The sequence below is a fragment of the Falco punctatus genome, assembly GCF_963210335.1.
Source record: "Falco punctatus genome assembly, chromosome: 6".
NCBI classification, from domain to species: domain Eukaryota; kingdom Metazoa; phylum Chordata; class Aves; order Falconiformes; family Falconidae; genus Falco; species Falco punctatus.
The window spans coordinates 23,577,286-23,591,139 of record NC_137585.1 but is presented as its reverse complement, the minus strand read 5'-3'; the positions used below and the strand labels follow the sequence as shown (position 1 = coordinate 23,591,139).

The following is a 13,854-nucleotide window of genomic DNA, read 5'->3' as shown; positions in this document are numbered from 1 at the left end:
TTCTTCTTTCTCACCATAACCACAATCTGTCATTCCTTGGTCAGGTTAGAGGCTTCAGCATTTTCACAAACAACTGAAATTTATATCCAGTCTATACCCTTTCAGCCCAGAAACCAGGTGGTTTAATTTTGGAAATCTAATGCTTTTTGTACTTCTTCATTCTAGTACTTTTAGCAATACCTGAATAACTTAGGATGCTGCCCTGGCGTCATTCATCACAGTGTTTTATTTCTCCAGCTTATACAGAGAAAGCAAAGTAAAGACATTCTGCACTGATGTAAAAATGTCAGGAAAAGTGGTTACAATTGAGTGGTCTTTTGCTCAATGCAGAAAAACACTTCAGGTCCATCCAACAGACATGGGAATCATATTTCATTAAAAATCACATGGTCTGGGGTGAAATATAGTGGTATAAATTAGTAGTTGTGTAAATGTATACATGAGCTCATGGTGCAGGAAGCTGCCTCCCTTTCAAAGACTTTGGCCACACAATTCTGGTTGTCAAATGGCTCTTATTTTGCAGATTTTCTCTGCTGGTTTTGGCAGGTTCATAACCTAAGTAATTATCTAATTGTTTCCTCTCCTCAGCTTCAGTGTTACCCTTTCTGTTTTGGAGGGGCAGTGTCTAGACATGGAGTATTTTCTGACTGAGTCATCTACCCAGTGCAATAGGAAGGGCAGTCTCCAACCAACACCCTGCCTTTGGTTGGAACAAGTGTTTTAAAAGGCAAAAGGAGGGGTGAGAAAGCTAGTTGGTTTGTGGGTGGGGGAAAATATACTTCATTCAACAAAAAGGAAGCGTAAGCTCTGCTTGATGTTGGGTAAGAAATAGTGAGCATGGAGAGAACTGGGAATAGTCAGGTAAGAGAGTGTGTGAAGTGATGAAAATGAGAGAACTAAACAAACAGAAAGGACCGTGTCTGGGGTGAAAAGAGAGAGAAACCAGACCTGGAAGAGAGGAGAAGCTGTACACATAATGGAGACAGAATATTCTTAAAGACAGAAAGAAATAAACCAAAGACCCTGAAAGAGGAGAGTATTAATAAAATAAAGAAAGAAATGATTGGACAAAAAATGATGCAAGGAAAAGAAACACAGAAACAGGGCTGAAAGGAAAAGTAAACATAGAAAGGGACTTTTAGAAAATTAAAAATGGAATTAAAACCCATAGCTTTTAAGCTAATTAACATCTTTTTGTGATTCTGCATTTTACTGAAGTTCCCTGGCAGACATCCCAGGTCTCCATGTTCAAACACATCAGTATCTCAGCCACAGAGCCTCCCTGTGTACTGTCTCATCAGAAGAGCTTGCAATAAATGTCGGGTGCAATGTATTTCCCTACTTCTGTGGATTCATCTCAGCCACCTTGCAAAATGCATCAGCATGTTACCCAGAAATGCTTTCCTTTTTCACCCCAAATTTTTTTCTGGGTGGAGTCTGAATGTGTTGTGTGTTCCTCTGGACCTGCTACAGCCAGTAGCCCAGCTGGAATTAATCTCAGCTACTCCAACAAGCCCAGCAGCTGTATGACCAGAAATCCCTGAAATCTCTGTAGTGCACAGCCAGACACTGCACTGTATGTGTGCAGTCAGTCTGAGGCTCTCAAGGAATTGCTGAATCAGGCTCAAGGGTTTTGGAAATACACTAGAAAAGGGAAAAAATCTTAACCCCTTGTTAATCACTCCTCTGCTTTCTCTTTACTGTGATTACCTGTCTGCCAGGAGGTTCATGCATTTTGCATAGCATACCTATCATGTAGGGATTTGACCACATGTTCTTTCATGTCTACAGGTCTGGGAGGAAGAATGAGCCTCTTTTCTAAGCCCTTTCTGCAAAAGTAAATACTGAAAGTACTGTATGTCAGAGCAGCATGTTTAGGTGACTGATGTGAGGAAATACTTGGGATAATTATTCTGGACATGGATGATCAGGTCATCCCAGTCTTTTATACCCATCAGTGGGTTGGAACAAGAGTAATCAGGTAACCTTGCTCCTGGATGCTGCTTGCCTGACAGAATTCGTATCTGCCCATATGTCCAGGAGAAAAAAGAGAAAAGGGAGGCTAAGAAAGTAACTGAGCCTCATGTAGCACAGTCTGTGCCACAGTACTCTCACAGCAGCTCGGCATTGAGACTTTCTCACAGAACATGGAAGGGCATCCCACTAGCTGAGGGCCAAAGCAGCTGCTTTTGTTATTCCAGGCCTTAAATCAAAACTACTCAGGAATCTGTGCTACCAACATGTTACAAGGCTGTGGCATTAAAAGAAAGAGGAACAACGTCCTGGTGTTTTAGAGTGCTGGCCCTTAAGTTAAACAGTACACCTGATGTAACTGTAGAGCCTCAAACAACAAATCTCCCAGTTAATAGAGAAAATGAAAATTTGCAACTGAATGCTCAGGGATGAGGTTGGTTTAGCAACAATTTTCACAAATGAGGAGTTAGCAAGCAAATAACTGCCTTCTCTGTCACATGAAGGTAAGGGAATCCTCTTTGATAATTCTAGATTTCACTGAGTTCCTCACCAGTTCCTGAGCATGTGGGAGGGGAAATCTGGCCATTCCTGACACTTCAAAGGAAAAGAAAGTAGTGCCAGGCTAAAGTTTTTCTATTGTGCATATGCTTATATTCTGAGACAGCATAGGCGTGACACCACCTAAACAAGTCATGCAGCGTGAAAAACATTTGGTAGGTGAATGTAGCAGAAGAAACTAGACAGATGATGAGAAATGGAATTTCGCAGTAAAACCTAGCTCATACATCTAGTTGAATCTGGGTCAGGAAACATCAAAGCCTTCTGAACACTGGTTGACCTCCTGTATGAAGTATACTGGTCTCTTTCCTGTTTCCTCATGGAAAATGTCTGTTGCAGAAAGGCTCATGAGCAGAGTGGATCTCAGTTGGTTTCTTTGTTGGTGCCCCGGAAAAAGAGGCCAAGAATGAAATGAGTACACAGAACAAACTTCCCTCTTCATGCAAAAAGCTTGTCCTTTCATGTTGTGATGGAAGCGATTGGTGAGGGACAAAAAGGCTGTTTGATCTGCTGCTTCCCATGTTACATTTGTTGTTTTAATGCAGGATGTTCTTCCTGGAGGGCAAGGCCAGCAATTTTCTGCACACAGATAGATCCTCCGATTACTATATAGAATGTGTGAAATTTCTAACATGGATCAGCCAGAGCTATGCAATCTTCCACTTTTCTGAAGGATTAAAGAAGTTAAAGAAGTTGTATAAGAGCTTCAATGAGAGAGGACCTTTTCCTTTACAGCAAATGTACCCAGGGAATTTGCATATTGCTCCAACATTGTGACAGATTTATTTTCAGTCTGGCACTTGGGGGTTTTAATGTCATTATAAATGATCAAAAATAATTATATGACTGCACAATGCAACAGTGTGGGAAGTACTGTATTAGCTATTACACTTAATTATTTAATACAGAAAATTATTCACACAGTGTTAAAAGCCCAGTGGGATGGTGAACTGGGGTCTCACTCACAACAGCATTGAAAGCGTCAGCAGCAGCATGTAAAGGGAACAGTTCCAGGGAAAAGTGACTTGCTTTCACTCTCAGAAGAAAAATCCCAACCCAGCCTTCACATGAGGTTGTTTTAAAGGGTTGAAAGTTCTCTACAGATGTGAATCTTCTCCTCACATAAGAATGATACCAGATAACAGCCTGTGATACAGGCTCTGTTAAGAACTGTTCGTCGTGTCAGGAAATGACATTTCCACTGCCAAATGGTCATCTGGCTGAGAGTTATTTCTCTTCTGTATCATGCATCTGGCTTTTGTAGGACCTTGGAAACTTTAGTTTTCCAAATTTCTGCTTCCCCAAGTGTAAAATGAGAGTTACTATCCTCTTTTGGAAAGTTATGATTGATGGATTACATGAAAGTAATGAAATTTTACTAACTATAATCCTTAAAAAAGCAAGACTTTTCTGAAAATGGAGATAACTTACAAAAAAAGGAACTATTCAAAAACCTATTGCTCATACCTACCAGCCTGTTTCTGGAAGATGTGCCTTTCTTCCAGCAAGTACCCACTATCCACAAAACAACCATGTCAGAGCAATCCATAGCCTTTTCCCATGGTATGTATGGAGACGGGGAAGCTATTCCAAGTCCAGCCCCATGTTCAGAATGCTTTTTCACCCATTACTTGCCACTGTCTCATCCTCCCACAACAGTAGGTGGTTCTTCACTATGAAAGATGTGTCACTTCTGTTATTACAGGTTGAGTTTTACTTCTTGGAATCATTCTTCCCTGGGCTGGGATGTCAGTCCAGCTTTAGAAGATAGACTATTAAACAGTGAAGCCCATCCTTTTACTCTTTTCATAGGACTATTTCATGTTGATGGTTTGATTTTTTGCCTTCAAGATTTATCTGTTGGCTCTCATCAAGACCTGCTTTTTCTAGATCTTGCAAAGTCTTTGAACATTTACAGCTTCTTCCTAAAGGAATCTGATAGCAAAATTCTCACGGAATGCATTTTGTGATAAATGATCTGTTCAGATGTAGCAAGCCATCACATTCACTTTCCAGTCTTTCTTGTAAGACCGGTGTTGATTTTGTTTCTGTGCTGAGAGCAAGTCTGGTTTCTGACTGCAGGGCAGTCTTTGTTAAATGTTTGCAATATAATTACTATTTGTGAGGAAAAGGACCCAACTCCTCACAGGGTATCACTGTGCCACAACATGCCTGTAGGAAAATCAAAAATTTTTATCTTATTTTCCTAGGCGGACAGCAGATCTTTCTGTTGCTTTGCCTCCATCTTCATGTATTTATACCAAGGAGGCCTTAGGCATTGCTGTTCTGAGGCATTACTCACCCTCCCTTCAAAGGCAGCTAAGAGCAATCCAGGCCAAAAATTACATCAGGGTCAGCTAGTTGAATCATTCCGTTTCAACATGTTTTACTTTATCATTTCCTCAGGCCTTCTCAGCATGATGCCTTGAAATACAATCTTTGCCACTTTAAAGAGATGCTTCCGTAATAAATGCTTCCATAGTGCCTTTGCCATGCTTCTTTCCCAGTCTTTAGAGGACCTGGGACCATAACATTACACTTCAAGCCTTCCACGTGGCTGAGTGCTTGTGTACTACTAGCCATTTTACAGTAGAAGAAATACAAAGAGATGCAAGAGAGCTGTACCACCATGTAGGTGGGCATGGAGGAGCTCATGGGACCATCTAGGAAACACAGCTCAACTCTGGTGGAATGAACTGGGTTGCAAGATCTGGAAATGGGAATTATCAGTTCACAGAACCGGTATGATAAAGACTTTTCTTGGCATGTCCCCCAGACATTGTCAATTATCAGTAGGTGTGGAGAGCACAAAAAAAGGTCTGTTGTGACACAAGAGATTATAGAGTTCCAGCCTCCGTAAATGTTTAAGTTTGTCAAATGGGGGCTTGGGGACCTTGATTCAGGGAGGGCTTTTTCTTTCTGTGATGAAGGAATTTGTTCACTAGAAGTACAGGTGAGACCCATAGTTTGCTTTAGGACCTATAGGCTCTCAAATAATAATCAGAAGGTGGCCACTTCTAAACAGTAGCAAGGTACCCCGGTTTTATACCAGTGACCTAGAAATAAACATTTGGGATCTTTTTCCAGATCACAGAGCCATTCAAGTCCTGCAAGTCCTTTGTTTCTGTCAAGCAAAGTGTCCATTATGTCCAGGCAGGCCCTCAGACCCCTGAGGGACATCTGTCTGCTTTCACCTGTGTCCTCATTGTGAGAGACAGCATGAAACAGAGGATAAAGGAAAACATCTACATTATTAGGCACCTATCTTGGCCTACAAGTTGGTCTTGTGTTCTTATGCAATGAGCAGAGAGAGGCAGGAGGCTTCTTCAGAACTGACCAGACCTTTAGAATAGTCTGGGGAGCTGAAAAGTTCTTCTCACTCTCTGTCTGCAGAAAGATTTGATGGAGTACAGGGGGACCTTGAACAATTCCCTGCAGCAGTGACTCATTACAGTGACTGGTAGGTGAACTGCAGGGAATCTGTGTCTCAGAATTAATCCATCAATGGATGAGGACTGATAGATAGTATGCAAATAGATGCTGTTTTGCTGGAGCCTGTCAGGAGCTCCAAGCACCTGCATCCTCTACTTCATTCCTTCTCTATTAGGTTCTGCTAATTTCCCTGATTGCTGTTATGGCTAAATGGTATCTTAGCATAACAGAATTTGCATCTGACACAAATCTCCATTTGGTGTCAGGAGCTATTGTAGCTTTGTAAGATTGTTCAGGATACATGCAAATCACTCAGATCTGCTGTGAGAAGGTATGCCAAGAATCATGGTACTGTTTTCCAGTGAAACTGTCCATTTTGCAAAAATACTTTCAGGGAAAGCCTCTTTTTATGAAGTCTGAGAACTGATTCTCACAGCTCCAAATAGCCTGCAGCATTTTCAGAAACAAATTCACATACTAAGCAGCCATCAACCAAACTAGCAGTTCATCCCATTTTACAAATCCCCAGCAAAGTCTGCTTTGGTGCCCTTTACAATCAGCAGGAAATTTTTGCTAAGAAATCACACTGAATATCAGGGTATCAGCCCCTTTCTCTCTTTCCTATAAACTCTTTCCAGCTGATTGAGGCTTCTTTCTGTGGTTTTAACATGCAGGTTTATTTCAAGTAAGTGGTAGCAAGATTCTCCTGTAGTTTGTTTTCCTCCTTTTAGGGTGTGTTAGTTTCTCCTCCTTGATGCTTCACTTCTCTGTTCATACATGCATGCATGCATTCATGCATGTCTTTCCCTTTTTTCCTATGACACTGCAGCATTTTCATCAACTGGGGACCATCTGACCTACGTTCTGATCCCACCCAGTGAATAGCCTTGACCTTTGCTGTGCTTTTCATCTTTAGAGACTTTTCTCTCAGAGGGGTTTGTTAAATTTTGCCACTCATCATGTAAGAGACAGAAATGAAAATCTGGGACTGAGCAGATAAGTAACAGCACATCAATTAACACACAAATGACCCTGCAGCTCCCACAGGGCTGGATGCTGAAAACCCAGCTGGTACCATGACTCAACAGCACCCTTTCCCTGAGGATTTCTGTGCTTCAGTGTAGGTGCCTAGCACTCTGTCCACCACATGTTCTTATTATGGGCCCCAGGTGACTCTGAGCTCAGACCTTCAAATAGACTCCAGTGGGCAATTTTCCCTGCTGTTAATGAGGCTTCTTAGATGCTGCATTTAGGGTCTCATATTCACAAATATTAAAATAAATGGTCTCCAGAGATTTCAATGGCTCCATAAGTACCAAAACAAACCCTGTCTTCTTTGATAACTAATCTCAGCAACTAGGAAATCTAAAAATGATTGGCATACTCATTCTGAAATGCTAAGATGTCTGCTCCCCTTGCACAAATGAGATTCCATTCCAGTCAGCTACTGCATATTTATGCTCAGCCTTTCATTAACTTACTGATCATGTGATGATACACTATCCTGTGCTACCTTTGGGGAAATAAAAAAATGGGGGGAAAATGTGCTCTAATGGTGGGGCTATTTCATGCTTCCTGAATATTCAATCCAATCCTCCTGGTCTCTTTCTGTCCTCCTTTCTCCCCAAAAGCTTCATGGATCTCCAAAGATATCCCACAAGAGAGGGTGACTACCATTCCCCAGTAAACCCTGAGGCTGCCATTATGTGGCATGCAATTATACAGCTAAATCAGGGTCAAAAATCTCCCTTTAAGGGTAAAATATGGTATTACACTCTAAATTCCTGTACTGCAAAAACAAACAGTGCCATCAATTCATTTCCAGTCAGACCTCCACCCCCTTGGGAAAAGTATACAGAACTTTCTGGTGGGAAAAATAGTTTGGAAATACAACCTCTTTATTAGACTGAAAGCTTTTCCTTCATTCAGCTTATCTTTCATTAGCCACCCTGGTACACTCCAGTGAGGAATGTGGCTTGAAGAGGTACTTGGAGGTCACAAGAGGCAAGTCCCAAAGGGGTGTAGTTCACTCTCGATGTATACTCGTAACTCCTGACAAGATTATGAGGTCTGATCTAAAGCTAAGTAACCACATGGCTGTTCATAGGTAAATGTCTTTAAGGAGGATGGCTTTTTAAAGAAGAATTCCATTACCTTGCACACAAGTGAAGCACCTATGTTCTCTGTTTTCTTTGAGCTCTCTTACTGTGAATAATATCTTCCTGTTTTTCACCCTTCTGTTTGAAACACAGAGGGAGCAGGTGAGGAGGAAAGGAAGGTTTTAAAATTCATGTGTTTCCTTAATTCAACACTGGCATATTGGATGTGGGGTTGAGTAAAATTGCATTCATATCCATGGTTCTGCTCTATCCCTCATCTAAGAGGTACAGGAGGAAGAGAAGAGCTCTCTGAGCTCACCTTACAGACACACAATAACAGACCACGATAATGCTTTTTCTGTGATTCCAGAGCAGACCTGCCCATGACTTTCAAGCAAAGAGCTGGCTGATGAGGCTCAGCAGAGCATCCCAGGAGAAAGACCTCACAGTCTAAATCTGGAGCGACACTACCAAAGTTAGTAGAGTGACTCCAGACATGCTGTGGTGTCACAAAGGTCCAAAGCAGCTATTTGTGATGGCAATGAAAAAGGGACCTTTTCTTTCCAGGTCTGAATCCCTCCTGAGATGTGTCAACTGTGTCAGTGCAGTGTCATTGCTGCCAGTGAGGTTGCATTACTGCAAATGGGAGCAAAATTTAATTCACTGGCTTCAGCAGTCACCTGAGGACAGGATTCAATGCTACTGGTCACCTGGGTTTTGTACCAACAGCAAATGCTGGTTTACCAGCAGCAGTGGCTATTGGGTTTTATGCAAGAAGTGGCTGAGTAAAAATAAATTGTGAATTTGGTTACGCCAAAAACATTCTTTGCAGTATGATGCCAATCATAGTAAAAATATCCACCTATCAATCACCATTGATTTAAAAATAGATAGTCATCATCTTGCCAGGCACAACCTGAACAGTTTGTTTTGGATCTTTACCCTTGCAGCTGCCCAAAAGCGACCTCTGATTTTTTGGAGTTGTTTGGGTTCCTGCTGAAATCCGTAATAGTTCCTAAACTATGCCATTTTAGAAGGAACTGGAAGATAGCCATGCTATTGAATGCATGTATTTGTTTGGCATGTGAGCAATGCCATTGCCTTCGGCAGGTCTGTGCACATGAACAGGGGCAGGAGGATTGGGTCTGTTGTCTGTCCGTTCTCTTTGATCCTGCAAGTGTACTGTCTGCCAGGGTCGCATCAGGCTGCAAAGGCACTTTTTGCAACTCTGTATGGTCTGTCTGTCCTCTATTTATTCAAAATGCATTTGCCTCTACAATTTAATCTGCTGTTCTCTCCCTCCCCTTCCTCTTGGTGAAGTCTAATTACAGTTTTATTCCAGGTCCATCTGGTTGCTAACGATGCTGGACATCACTGCTGAATTCATTCTAATATTTGTTGTGTATTTTCTAGGCTGGATGCTGAATAATAATATTCTCTGAATTTGCTTTTGCTTCTGTTTCCTTCCTCCCTGTTGTAGCTAATTGCGTAGTAATATGTAGCCATGGGATGACTACTCCTCCCAGTGTAGATCTGCTAAGAGTTGCCTATTTCAGGCTGCAGAATAAAGGGGTTTTTCTTCTGGTTTTGAGGAGATTTCAAAGTCCACTTTACCAGCTCCCTTCACTGGTGTGGAACCAGCTGGGCAGTGGCTTTCTCTGATTCATCCTTTTTTCTTTTTTTTTTTTTTCCCTGCCCCAAGTGTAATGCAGTTTATAACTGTGAGTCTCAAAGCATCCTGGAGGCAGTGTTTCAGCATTTACAAAGACACTTTTTGCCAGTGGCTGCTCCGTGTGATGGTTGAACCCACAGTAATTTCAGGTTCCCAAGCATGGCTTGTACAGTGCCAGTGCTGGGATATTTTTTTTTTCTTTCCTTTCTCCTTTTTGCTTTCTGCAACACTGCCTGGGAACACAGACTCACACTTTACCCATGACCTGCCTCTCTGGCTAAGAATAGCAGTCACAGTGCAACTTGGGTTCAGTCTCACTGGAGACATGCTGCAGCTGGGAAACAGGGAGGTCAGAGTAGCCCATGCTCACAAAACCAAACACATAAAAAGGAGCATGGAGGATTTGTATGTTCGCCTCCTTTTAAGACTGCAGAACAAGGGGAAGAAGTTGGCACAGGTGTTCAGTGAGCCAAGATAAATTTTCTTTGCTCATGACATTGACTTGTACAGGAAGTTTTACATATAAAAGCTCATTTTCTGGGCTGAACAGAACCTTTTCCAAAAGGGTCCTATATCCTTACAGCCTATCCAGTGAAAAATCATGCAGGATGGGGATAGTAAGCAGTGTTGACTAGCATCTCCTGAGCTCTGCTTAGGACCATGAGGTGTTTGAGATAGCCCCTGAATGTGATTCTGCACAGCAAAATGAAGGTGTGAGTTTAGCACATGCTAGGGGATCTGCCACAGCTTGTCCTAGACAGCTAATGTGACAGTGACGCTGTGGCACTATCTCTGGCCTGAGTGAGCACTAAGTCTCACTCTGAGCACATGCTGAAGCTGACTTTGCTCTTGTTCGTATCCCTTCCTGGCAGGATGTGCCAGCACATGCTACATTCACACCTTCATTTTGTGGTGCAGACGTGCTTTCAGAGTAAAAGAAATACCAGTCCTGCTCTGTAGTTTTAAGACAGGAGCTAAAGAATTAGTAATAGAAACTGTTAGGCTGCTGACTGTCATAATACTCATTGTGGCTGCGTAAAAATAAAGGTGATAGCGAGGTTTAAATAGCACATCCCCAGCTCGACTGTGCCCTCTGCTCCACCAGGACATGGCAGCTGGCCATTCCCAGTGCCAGCGCAGGGCGTTACATCTGGAATATGGACTGGTGGATTGATATTCACACTGGCAGAAGGGGAGCTGTTTTTTGAGAGAACTGTATGACATAATTCCTGTACTCTTTCCCCAGCCAAACCTAAATCAAATGGGGAAGGGCGCTGTGTTGCTAGGAGTCGGAGATATCTGGAGGAGCTGGTCGTACAAGCCCTACTCCTGTGAGCAGCCGTGCTCAAAGTGATCTGTGGGGCTTCCCTTCACTCCCCATCCCACAGCTGGAGGGGAGGGATGGCTGCCTGGGATCACATTAGCTGGAGAGTGGCTCCTCACACAAGTCAGGGATCCCAGGACTGGGCTACAGCTTGAGACGCAACAAGTAGACTTAAGAAGAAAACCCCTTGAGGTATCAGGGCAGTAATTCTAATGGTAATTTTGAACTGTTTTTGTCTGTCTAACATTCCTTTTTAATCCCCATCCTGCCTGCCCCTTCCTTATGTAGGGTTACTTTAGTGATCCTTGGAATGTTTTTGACTTCCTCATCGTAATTGGCAGCATTATAGACGTCATTCTCAGTGAAACTAATGTGAGTATTACTCTACCCTCCCCAGGATACCACCACCTCCTCCTCCTCTGCTGTTCCTTCTTTCTTTCTCTCTTTCTTTCTCTCTCTCTTTTTTTTTTCTGGTTTTTTTCCCTCTAGTCATGCTTTTATTGAACTTGCCGTCGTCCTTCTCCTTCTCCCAGGGAAAAAAAAAGGAGGGGGGGGAAATGCCTCCTTCTTTTTCACTTGTCATAGCTCGCCCCAAGGCTGTGACTGGTGAAAGCGCACAGAGTTTGGGGCGTGTGTGCTTTTTTTCCCTCCAAAAGGTAGACATGCTTGAGTGTAACTTTCTGACTAACCAGGCTTTTGTTGATACCCTCCATCATGTGAAATGTTACAGAGGTTTGAACAACCAATACTGTAGAGTGGTAAGAGACTATTTAATATGCCCACGTAACCTCTTTCTTTTCTTATTTTTTTCCTCTTCTCTCCCTCTTTCATGCTTTTGTTTTGTTTTATTTTGGTTTTTTGTTTTATTTTATTTTATTTTTTACTTTTTTTCCCTCTTTTCTCCCTTTCCCTCTCTCTCTCCCTCCCCCCCTCCCCCCTCCTTCATTCTTTCTTTCTTTCTCTTCCTTTCTCTCTCTCTCTCTCTCTCTCTCTCTCTTTCCTTGGCTTCTCTGCCACATGCAGCACTATTTCTGTGATGCATGGAATACATTTGACGCCTTGATTGTTGTGGGTAGCATTGTTGATATAGCAATCACCGAGGTGAACGTAAGTAGCTGGCGTCTGTCCATGATCGTGCCTGCTCTAACATTCATTTGCCTTTCCCGGGTTCTTTTTGGTTTTTTCCTCCCCCTTCCTCCTTTCTTTTGAGTTTGTTTTCAGAGCTTTTTGTTTAGTTTTGAAGCGCTCTCTCTCTCTCCTCTCCCCCCCCCCCCCTTGTTTGTTTTGTTTTCTTTTTATTTTGTTTTAATTTTTGGAACGACTTAAAGGACTTTTTGACTGTTGCGTCATTTTCTTCCCTTCATAACCCGCCTGGCATGAATTAAACTGTATAGCAGGAAAAGTGATGGGAAACGTGGAGTGTAAGTGAAAAAGCTATTTGTGCCATGGGAAGCTGCTAGAATAGTCCCAGGCCAGCACTTTGGTCTACTCAGTGTAATGCTCTGCTTCCCATGGCAGTTCAGTACTCTCCACCCCACAGAAAGCTAAACGTCAGTTCTTTCGAGGTAGAACTGCGGGAACCAAACCAGGAATCCTCCCTGTGCCTCGTCACCCAGGCTTTCTCCAAAAGAAATAAAGACCAAATCATCTCTGTTTAGAGGAACCTGCTCCTAATGTTCCACTACTTATTTGAAAAAAGGTAAATCAAATAAAAACAAAACAGAAAGCCCGAAGAAAAACAAAGTTTCAACCCATTTTTGGGGGGTTTGCAACCCGGTTTGCTCCATCTCACAAATTCCACCAGCACAATTGAAACTCATTGGCCCCACTAGCACCCATCTCAGCAGACAGGTGAAGGATTGAATGAGCCACGGAGACTGAAATGAGCAGCTGGTGTTCAAAGAATAAATCACATCAGGCAAACTTTTTCCTCTGTCTTTTTTTGGAGGTGGATGGATGTAGAATTATAGAATAAATAGACAAAGGACAGGCAGGAAATGCACAGATTCCCAAAAGAAAGACTACAAAGGACCCACTGGGTTTGTGAGCACAGACAAAAATTGCATGGCAAAATTCAGCTTAGCAAGGCCAGGAAAATAGAAAGATTGAAAGAAAATTGCTGTAAATATGTTAATGAAGAGCAAATCAATCATGAATTGCAAAATGATGTGGCTGTTGAATAAACATTCCAGCTTGGAATTGTTATGTACTGTAGAGGCAATCCATCGCAAGTAGAAAAGTGATAGCATAGTTTTCACTCAGTGCTGAGTTTAGGGAAAAATGTAGGCAACGTTTTGAAAAATTCAAAATGCCTTACTTAGAACTTTCCGAACAAAATATTTTTTTATCTTGGTTCAACCACTTTTCTTTTTTTTTAATTCTGAAACAGGGACATTTATCCAAGTTGTAATATTTTGATTTAGAGTAAATGAAATATTTTATTTGACACTAGTCTATGTTCCTTGTCTTTTTGAGAGAATGGAAAATAGTTTCTAACTGAAAATGAACTTTTATCTTGCATCTCTTAAATTTTCTACTTTCCGGACATAGAAAGTTGCTTACAAAATTTCCCCTAGAATGTTGTAAACAATTTTGGGTACCCTTTTATTAGAGAGATATTAGGATTGGGCTGACTTTGTAGAGGGCAATTACAATGATCAGCAGGCTGAAGCTGTTAATTTTAAAGAATGGAATGAAAGCTTTTTGTATGCCGTACTAGTTGCAAGAAAACTAAATGGGGAACCTGGCAATAGCCTTCAGAATGTGGAAAAGGTCAATTCTCATCCATAGAGGCA

General features: G+C 42.0%; 1 protein-coding gene across 14 annotated transcripts in view; it reads left to right on the top strand.

Moving 5' to 3' along the window:
* CACNA1C (calcium voltage-gated channel subunit alpha1 C) overlaps positions 1 to 13,854 on the top strand; it is a 468,525-nt gene that overhangs the window by 398,058 nt on the left and 56,613 nt on the right. For 7 of the 14 annotated variants that reach the window (XM_080391539.1, XM_080391540.1, XM_080391538.1 and 4 more), the window contains 2 exons: positions 11,348 to 11,431; positions 12,083 to 12,166. The exons of 1 other annotated variant lie outside the window; for it this stretch is intronic. In XM_080391539.1, coding sequence (XP_080247665.1) covers positions 11,348 to 11,431; positions 12,083 to 12,166 — 168 coding nt within the window. The remainder of the gene's footprint in view (positions 1 to 11,347; positions 11,432 to 12,082; positions 12,167 to 13,854) is intronic. 6 more of the 14 variants (XM_080391534.1, XM_080391531.1, XM_080391542.1 and 3 more) reach the window with 2 other exon arrangements.